At 39.8% G+C, this 9,322-nt stretch overlaps 1 protein-coding gene across 1 annotated transcript; it reads left to right on the top strand.

Annotated features, from left to right (window-relative positions):
* Positions 1-564: 564 nt before the first annotated feature.
* On the top strand, positions 565-5,822 carry DEFB116 (defensin beta 116). The gene is made up of 3 exons (XM_069546404.2): positions 565-602; positions 701-801; positions 5,578-5,822. Exons 1-3 carry the CDS (start codon positions 565-567, stop codon positions 5,820-5,822), a joined length of 384 nt encoding a protein of 127 aa, XP_069402505.2.
* The last annotated feature ends 3,500 nt before the right edge of the window (positions 5,823-9,322 follow it).

Below are 9,322 nucleotides of genomic sequence, written 5' to 3'. Positions count from 1 at the left end.
CTATGCTGTGTTAGATATATGGTCTTGGGAACTTATAACGTCTTTTCAAATTTTCTTGTCCTCATCTGTGAAGTGGAAAATGCTATCTAACTTCATCGTGTTGTAGTAAGTGTTTGTATCTATGCCATGGTATTTTGTATAGAAACTGGCACATGGTAGATTCATGGTAAATATGCCTCATTATTTTTGCCTCATTTCTCTTCCTTTCTTCATCCATGTACACTTCCCATTCATCTTTTCTTTCTTCATTTTCCTTCCTTCTTCTTCCATGATGCCTAGTATAGGATTGGGTATACAGCAAGTATAACTGATAGAGGGGGACATTCTACTATTAAGAAAATAAAGACATATGTTTAAAAATGGAATCTTTATTTCTTAGAGTGATGTGTCAATTTTCTCATCGATTGCTTGTTTAATTGACTCATTCATCCATTTTAATTTATCTCACACAAAATGCCAACTGGTTCTCATTTGCCTTTTTTTTCTGACTGGGAAGGAAATCCCACTTTGACATGGGTGCTGCTGGCAAATCTTCCACATTTACACAGAGTGCCCAGCCTAGACATGGGATATGTGTTATCCTTCTGCCTGGCTAACCCCAGGTATGTCTCATCTCTTTTAGTTCACTGAACACAAGCCTGGCTCATTTCCAAAACTAATAAAGGGAAGGCCTTGTCCTACTGCAATGAGATCTATTCAGTCCCCTGCAACACAACCCTCCATTCTCTCTGGATATATCAGTCATGAAGCCTTGTTTAATGACCATTTCCATCCTTCTGATCCTGGTTCATAAGACTCCAGGTAACTCAGACCTCTCTCAAAGGTTCTGGGGTCTTGCTTGTGCTGTTGGTTTCTTGGTAACTTCTGAGATGATTTCTACTCACATATAGTAGGCACTACCTAAAGCCTTTTCTGGTCTCAGGTTTAGAATGTTACTCCCAAGATTCATCTCATGTCAAGATCACCCTGGTTTTGCTCTGCCAAAACAAATTTGAGATTGTTGTTCTTGTTGTTCCTGGGATAGTGAAGTGTCGAACAAAGCATTTCAGATAATGCTGTAATTGGGATGGAAGTTTGACTCATGGGTTTAGTGTGAGAGATTAGATCCAAGTTGGGGAGCTATAGGAGGAATCGATGGTAATTTGGAGTTTGGAGAGTGCATTGTAGTGGGGATAGTATGTGACCTTAGAGATAGAGGAATATTGAAAAAATAAGTGGGGATCAACAGGGGGTGAGCAATTCTATAAATTCTATAAATGAATTGGGCTGGACTAATATTTTGCTGTAGCCTGGAGAGGGAATGGTGTTTTTTCTTTTGTGGTTTTATTATTATTATTATTATTATTTTGAGCTGGGATGAAGTTGGGTAGAACTGGGAGCTAGGGTAGAGTGAAGTTCATAGTTGAGCTATATTTTGGATTGACACTGTGAATTGGGGTTGAATGGCTTGGCCAGTGTTATGTTTGTGTTAAGTTTTATAACTGAACCTTAGATCAGTATTCAGAAGAGACAGGGCTGGGAGTTTTAGAGAAGTGTGTGGTTCACGTAGGTGTGTTATTCAAGCAGAGTATATGCAGGCTTTATCTAGGAAGAGGTTGACTTAGCCTGAATTTGGCGATGAATAAAGTTGAGTAAGACAGAATGGGGAGGACAGATGCTGGATGGAAAATAGGCAGTAATATTTTAAAACTCTTTTTAAAAAAGTTTCTTGCTTATGATTTTTCAGGGGCACTGAAGAACAGTAGATATATAACTGTAGGCAGTGAGGATAAATGAAATCAGGAGGCTGGAATGTCTTCAAGGCTCTCCCGTAAAACTTTGGACAGTACAGAGAGACAAGGCAGTAGTCTCAACCCAACCCTATAGAATACCAAGGCTGTCTCTCCTTTCTTGGCATTGAATTCAGAGTTGATATGCTTAGTGTTTTCTCCTCTTCCTCTTTTCCTCCCTCTCTTTTTTCTTTCCCCCCTCTCCTTCCCTTCCCCCTATTTTTCCTGGTTCTCACTTACCTACCCTTTGTTCCCATCCTGTTTCATCCTACCTACTTTAAATACATTTTTTTCTCATGTTTGTTAAAGCTCAGTTTCCATGTTGTAATAGCAGAAACCACAGGTGGGTTTGCCCCCAAAAAAATCAACAAAAAAGGAAGGAAGGAAGACAGCCTGGAAGACAGGACTCTTTGCTTCAAAAGTTGTACATAGCGTTTTTTCTTTAACTGTTTAATACTTTCACCTGGCAGAATTAATGGGCAGGAACAGTTCTGTACAAACTTTTCTGGAATAATCAAAGTCATGTTTTCCTTTCATCACCCCCAAACATATGTATCTGAAATTGAACTTTTTGAAAGCTAAGACTGTTTTAAAATTCTGTATTGTTGGTATTTATCTGAGTACTTTGTACAGAGTAGATTCTGATGAATGTTTACTCAGTGAATGGACATAAAAATGACTTATGCCTAAAAAATATGTATGAGTAGGAAAAACATTAGGAGGTGGATGGAAGAGGATCATGTTTAGGGAGCACACACAGCAGAGAAATCATTTATCATATTGATTCTAACTCTGGATGGAGTTCTTCAGAAGAGTTAGGAACACAAGTGGTGTTTTTTAAATTTATAATATTTAACTTGCTCTTAAAACAAGTCCAATGTAGGAAAATGAGCTGGGCAACATCTATGGGTGAATGTGAGGTCAGCAGGGTTGTGTCCCTCATTTAAAGAAGAGCCCTGAGAAGAGTTTTCTGGGAAACTCTAGGTTATTACAAAGTATGACACATCTAATTAACCTCCTTCTTCACAAACACAGTTGAAATTTCCTGATCAGGTGCAAACTTTCCTGTTCCCATTTCTTTCATGGGGAGACTCAGGCTAGAGATCCAGAGGTCAGGGACAATGCTGGCATTTAAGACCAGGTCTCTTCTGACTTCAATTTGAAGATGGAAGGATCACCAACAGTGACATTAACTTGATGTGAGTGTTATTATGCTGCAGGGCAATACAGAGTCAGAACAGCTGAAGGAGTGAGAAGCTATAATGGACTTGAGTTTGTGCAAGCTCCAGGAGATTGGAAAAACAGAGAAGCCTGGTGTGCTGCAGTCCATGGGGTCACAAAGAGTCGGACACAACGGAGCAACTGAACAACAAGTAGAATTCTCCTAGGGCTGCCTTGACCTGATTTTCATAGGAAACATTGGCTTGCCTGATCCTTATTCTTGATATCTATGTCCTTATCCACTCTCTGGTGACTAGAAAGAGAAGATCTTGAGTGTCTTGCCTTCTATCCAATGGATTTGGGAGAAGCAGCAAGTCCTCCAGTTCAGATGTTGGACAAAAGAGGGTAGATGTAACTGGAAAGAACCCCCGAAGCTCCTTTCCTCCTATAAGTAGGATGTACCAAAAGAGAGATTTCACGATGAGTGTGAGGGCCACTGGAGGAAACCTAGTGGAACCATGATGCTGGAGCATGGACGAAGGGCTGCCATTTTTTACCTCCTTCCTCTGGTTAACCAGCAAGCTGGCTGACGTAGCAGCAACTGAGTGCCTTCTCCGGATTGAAGTGCCCATTTCTGGTGCAGTTTATACATATGCCAGCACCCCAATGCTATGGGATTGCCACTGAGGCATTTTTCTTCTTTCCTTCCCCTTCCATTCTCTTACACCATCTAAACCTGGAAAATTTTACTTTTTCTTGTCAAAAAATTAATAAGACACTTTTTCTTTGCAGGAAATAACATCAAACTTGCTTTTCCCAATTTTTATTAATGGGGGTGGGCATTTGGAGACCTCTGCACACATAGCACTGAATGCGTGCCTTGGTGCAGAGAGAGTGCTGATAAACTGATGTGGAAAAGGATAGGTGAACGGTTGCAAAGGTCCTTGAATGCTAAGCTATGGATTTTGAACTATCTGTTGAAAGCTGTGGAAGGCCTTTCGCCTGAAGATGTCATGCAGGAAGATGCTACCCTCTCCTAGAAATCCTATTATAAAAGAGGCAATGTGATACAGAGAAGGAAGAGCATGGTCTATCATGTAGACCAGAAATTGGAGGCTTCCCTGATGGCTCAGTGGTAAAGAATCTGCCTGCAGTTCAGGAGACCCAGGTTCGATCCCTGAGTTGGGAAGATCCCCTGGAGAAGGGAATGGCTACTCACTCACAGTATTCTTGCCTGGAGAATTCCATGGATAGAGGAGCCTGGCAAGCTCTAGTCCATAGGGTTGTAAAGAGTTGAACATGACTGAGCGACTAACACTAACACCATGAATGTGATACAGAGAAGAAAGAGCATAGTCTATTGTGTAGACCCGAAATTGAAATACAAGCTATGGAAATGTGGACAGAACAATGCTCTCTTTGAGTCTCAATGTCTTTATCTAAATGATGGAGATAACAGAAGGTTTGATGAGGGTTCAGTGAAATGTGATTTGCAAAATGCTTGATATATTGTAGATGCTGAACATATATGGTCGTGATCATTAGTATTATTTTCTTTCTAGCGGTTCCTTTGTCCTTGGAAGATCCAACAGGTAACTAACTTATTCTGGAAGTTGCTCAGTTGGGTCCGGCTCTTTGTGATCCCATGCTATACAGTCCATGGAATTCTCCAGGCCAGAACACTGAAGTGGGTAGCCATTCCCTTCTCCAGGGGATCTTCCCAACCCAGGGATGGAACTCAGGTCTCCCACACTGCGGGCAGATTCTTTACTGTGTGAGCCACCAGGGAGGCCCTAATACCACTTCATGACTTTTATTTACAGAATGCTGACAAAGTGTCAAGAACTTTCTCAGCTGAAGAGCCTATATACACATGCATATATCTTAATGACTAATACATAGCTATCACTATTGGGCTATCACAAATGGGCTTTAGCCATATTTGTGATAGATGCTCACGTGTATACACATGTATACATATATATGTGTACATATATGCTCAATTAATGTGTGAATGTGGATGTGTGAGTAAAATGAATTGTGCATGTGTGCCTCTGTGTGTGTGCTGCCTACGTACATACAGTATCTATTTCTGTGGGGCCAAAGTACAAAGAGAAACATGCATTGTACATATTTGCTCAAATGTTTTGGACTACAAAGGTGTGCAGCTGCTCAAATAAGTGTTCTTTGCCTCAGAGTAGGTGCTGGTTAACTCTGATGAGAGCTATGTGTGAGGAATATACATCCAAATGAGCATTTGAAAACATGTCCAATACATGCTCCCAGTGGCAGTCTTGAAATCCTGGACCCTCAAGAAAAGACTTTCATATCAACCGCACTACCTAATGTTTAATTCCTTCTTATTATGTGCCTGATACTTTTCTGAGCATATGATGTATGTTAATTTATTCATCATAAAATTATTAAGAAGTTGGCTCTGTTACTATGCCCATTGTGAGCCAGAAAATGGAGGTAACCTTGCTCGAGGATGAAAAGCCACAGTGAAAGAGTCCAGATTTGAACTGAGATGGTTTTGACTCCATATCCGATGCTCTTAATATTTGTAGGGCTTGTCTTTAAATTATGCCTCTCTATTCCTATTATTACCACCGCTGCATAGAAATTAATATGGCTGTGTTTTTCCCAGGTGGCCTGTTCAGATCCTATTATGGCAAGAGCCAAGAAGAGTCTTGGAATCCATGCCAGCTTCACCAAGGCACATGCCGAAATGCCTGCAGAAAATATGAACTTCAGTACTTAACCTGTCTAAACCACGAAAAGTGCTGCCTAAAATTTTTTGTGAAAGTGGCAACGGCAAACAATGTGAAGGAGGAGTCTAACTCCAACTCCAGTTTGTCAGTTACAATGCTTTCAAACTATTCTCAGATTTGAATATCACCAACTTTACCCCCTCCTGGGGTAGTTCTTCTCCCGTCTGGAACACACTTCCCATAAAAATGCATTCCTTCTCATGTGTGTGTCTTTCCTCTGTGAGCAGTCATTATTGGATGGGGGAAGGTTAGGCTGGGGGCTGGAGAGACACGTAGTATAGGAAAGGGTACTGACCCAAGAAGCAAATAGGATGCTAGGGTAGCTCGGTAGATATCGAAGAAGGGAGGAGACCACATTTCTGGCCTTCTTTGGTACCATGAGGAAGGCTGTGATGTGTTCTAGAGATTGCAAGAGGGAAGATAAAAACTGGATTGAGTCTGGATGATCCAGTGAGCATGTAGGGGAGATCACTGAGTCCCCTGAGTAAACACTTTAGGAATATCTTGTTATGTCTGGTATTACATGATGTCTTCAGGAAAACCAGAATCAGGCAAATGGATGGTTAGAATTGAGTATAGGAATCTTTTGAACAAATTAGGACAAAATTTTGTAAGTGGTACAGCCGTTGGAAAGTGGAATAAGCAAGCTTGTCCCTGGGCACTTTTCCAGTTTTGAGGCTGGAGGAAGATTTCTGGAAGTGGGGCAGAGATGAAGGTAGTTGTAGCATTAGAGAGGGATTTGGGATGAACATTTTACTTGATGACCTTTAAAGATCTTTTCATTCTTGAGAACTGAGGAATATTGTTTTCCCATTCTAAACTTAGTCACAAATATTTGACATGCTACGGCATTTTCATTGCGTTTGGTATACTAATCTTCTTTGGGTGTCTCATTCCATTTCTTTTTTTAATTGGAGCATAATTACTTTACAATATTGTGATGGTTTCTGCCAAGCATCAACATGAATGGCCATAGGTATACATGTGTCCCTCCCATCCTGAACCCCCTCCCACATCCCTCCCCACCCTATCCCTCTAGGTTATCCCAGAGGACTGGCTTTGTTTCTTTTTTTGAATCTAAACTTCTAGAACCAGTGTTTTCAACTGTTCTTAAGCTCTCTAAATTCCAGATTCCTAGCTTCACTTCAGTTGAGAGTAATTGGGCTTTTGTGCTTATGGCATCACTGGAATGGCACTGGTTTTTCTCACCAATGCCGTTCTTGTTGAAAAACTTTAATATTTTTAAGGTTTTACTGTTTACTTTGCCTCTAGATATGCTTTCACTGCATTGCCCTTAATCCTTTCTTGAAACCCTTGTTAGCCTTAGCTTCTGATTTCTGGGTGTCCTTTTGGCTATTGTTGGAGGTTTCTTCTTCCACTATCTGCCCCATAAGACATTGCCATCTTACCTACTTTCTCTCTTTTTTACCATAAACACTTTACCTGTATTTCTTATTATTAGACAAATGACAATCCCAGCCCAAACCAATGGACCAAATTCCGTATACTCACTAAATGACCATTTTATACAGCTGAATTTTTCATTTTTATGGGACCTAGAAGTTGACAGAAAAATTCAAAAATGTTTCTATCTTTGAGATTCAATGACATTTAGACATGTTTGTAAGAAGGGATAGAGGCTCAGCAGAACCAGATTTCAAGAAGGGATGCAGAAAATTTTTTGCAGAAGTAGAGTGATTAAAAACAAGTTTTATTATTTGGAAGACAGTGTTGGTCTTGGGTTTAGCATGTATTTGAAATACAATATATTTAGACTTTCTACTTTCTACAATATTTGTAGAGGGAAAATTGTTGTGGAATTCTAGGTTTAAAGCCCAGATTCCCATTTCTCTGGTTTCTACATATATTAATGAAAGAAACATGAATTTAAAGTCAGAAGGGTTTGTCCCTTGTTCCCCATCACTGCTCAGAAGCTGTGGGATCTTGGACAAGTTCTGTATATGTGCAACTCAGACATCTCTGAAGTCTAGCCTTATGCATTAAATTACATATTTATTTTGTTCTCTTAGATTTCTCAATCATTTCAGACTCAAAACATCCTAAGCTGAATTCTGAATCTGTTTGCCTGGCTTTTCTTTTGTCTTTCTTCTTCAGTAATTGGCATCTACAATCCCTTCTGCTGTTCAGTTCGGAAACTTGAGAGTTACTTTTGATCCCCCACAATTCATCTCAAGTCACCATGCACAAACCATTAAAATGTGTGTGAAGTAATTTTCAGTCCCTGGCTAATTTTCAGTCTCCTTCCTTCCTGGAAAACATTTCTAATAAATGGCAAACACATATTTTGACTTTTTGAGTCTGGTCATTCTTGTGCAACCATTTGGCATAGTTTGTAAGACCCTGAGGCAAGTGGAGGAGTACAGACTGTGGACTGAATTCCCACATGGCCTTCCTTGCTTTTAGATCCTCCTCCGCATCTCCCTTCTGGGTCCAGAGATTCCATGGTTCCACATCTGAGCTCAGAGAGCCTTTGTATTCCAGGTAGGAACTGAGTTTGACTTTTTTTTTTTTTTAACCTGTCTGTTAACCCTTATTGCCTATACCTGAGAAAAATCATGTCTACTGTTTTCCAGGATCGACTCCACTCTGTGTGGTCCTTGCTCAAATGATCAAGCAGAAAGTTCCATCACTGTTTTAGCTTATTTTAAACCCCTGTGATATCACTTAGTATAATTCAGAATTGGTGATTAGGTTACTATCTCTAATCACTGTAAGGTGAGTGCAGAGAAAAAGAGAGGGAGCTGGGCAGTCAGGCAAGAAGAGGAAATTTATTAGAGGGAAAAGAGAGGGTCATTGGCTCTTAAGGAGAACCAGCATTCTCCCTTTCTGATGGAGTCCTTCTTATACCCCATCAATGAAAAATTTTCTGAAGGGATGGTCATATAGTCAGAGGTCTGGAATCTGATGGTCTTGCAGCTTTGAAAGATAGGTGCCAGTGAGATAACAGGATGCCATTTGGGTAATTTGGTCAGTTTCACAGATCACTGTGATTTATTCTTTGTTTGCAAGGTCGACATAACAAGACATCTTATCAGTGAGACCCCATGTGGGCCCTATCAATCACCAATTTTCCTGCTTTATTCTAGGGGAAAGATGTTCCAAAATATCTAAGACAAAAATCTGGAAACTTTCCATTTTGGCCAGAAAGTAGTCATGATATTATGGGAAGAGGAGACTTACAAAAAGAAATAAAATTTTGAAACTCTCTCCTTTACAGATATATCTATGAGAGATTGAAAAACATAATTTATGAATTCTAAAGGGGGAAAAAATACCTTTTCAGATATACATACCTCAAACTCCCCTCACCAAAAAAAAACCCCATTTGTATTGTTGACTTAAAAATAAGTCCATCACCAAAGTTTCTATATTCCTCCAGATTTTCTACAAAGATTTCAGAAACTATGAAGTTGCTTCAATATAAGATTAAGCCCTCAAAGCATTCTTACTATAATTTCTTAGCGTTTATAAGAATACACGCTAGAAATAATAGGAAATAGATGTTATCTACTTACATTAAATACATCAGAGACTTTTCACCAGGTTCACTCTGTTTTAGAGAAACTGACTCTTTTGCTATTCAAAACATAATAGATCAGT

The sequence above is a fragment of the Ovis canadensis genome, chromosome 13, assembly GCF_042477335.2.
Source record: "Ovis canadensis isolate MfBH-ARS-UI-01 breed Bighorn chromosome 13, ARS-UI_OviCan_v2, whole genome shotgun sequence".
NCBI lineage: Eukaryota > Metazoa > Chordata > Mammalia > Artiodactyla > Bovidae > Ovis > Ovis canadensis.
This window is presented reverse-complemented; position numbering and strand designations above follow the sequence as displayed.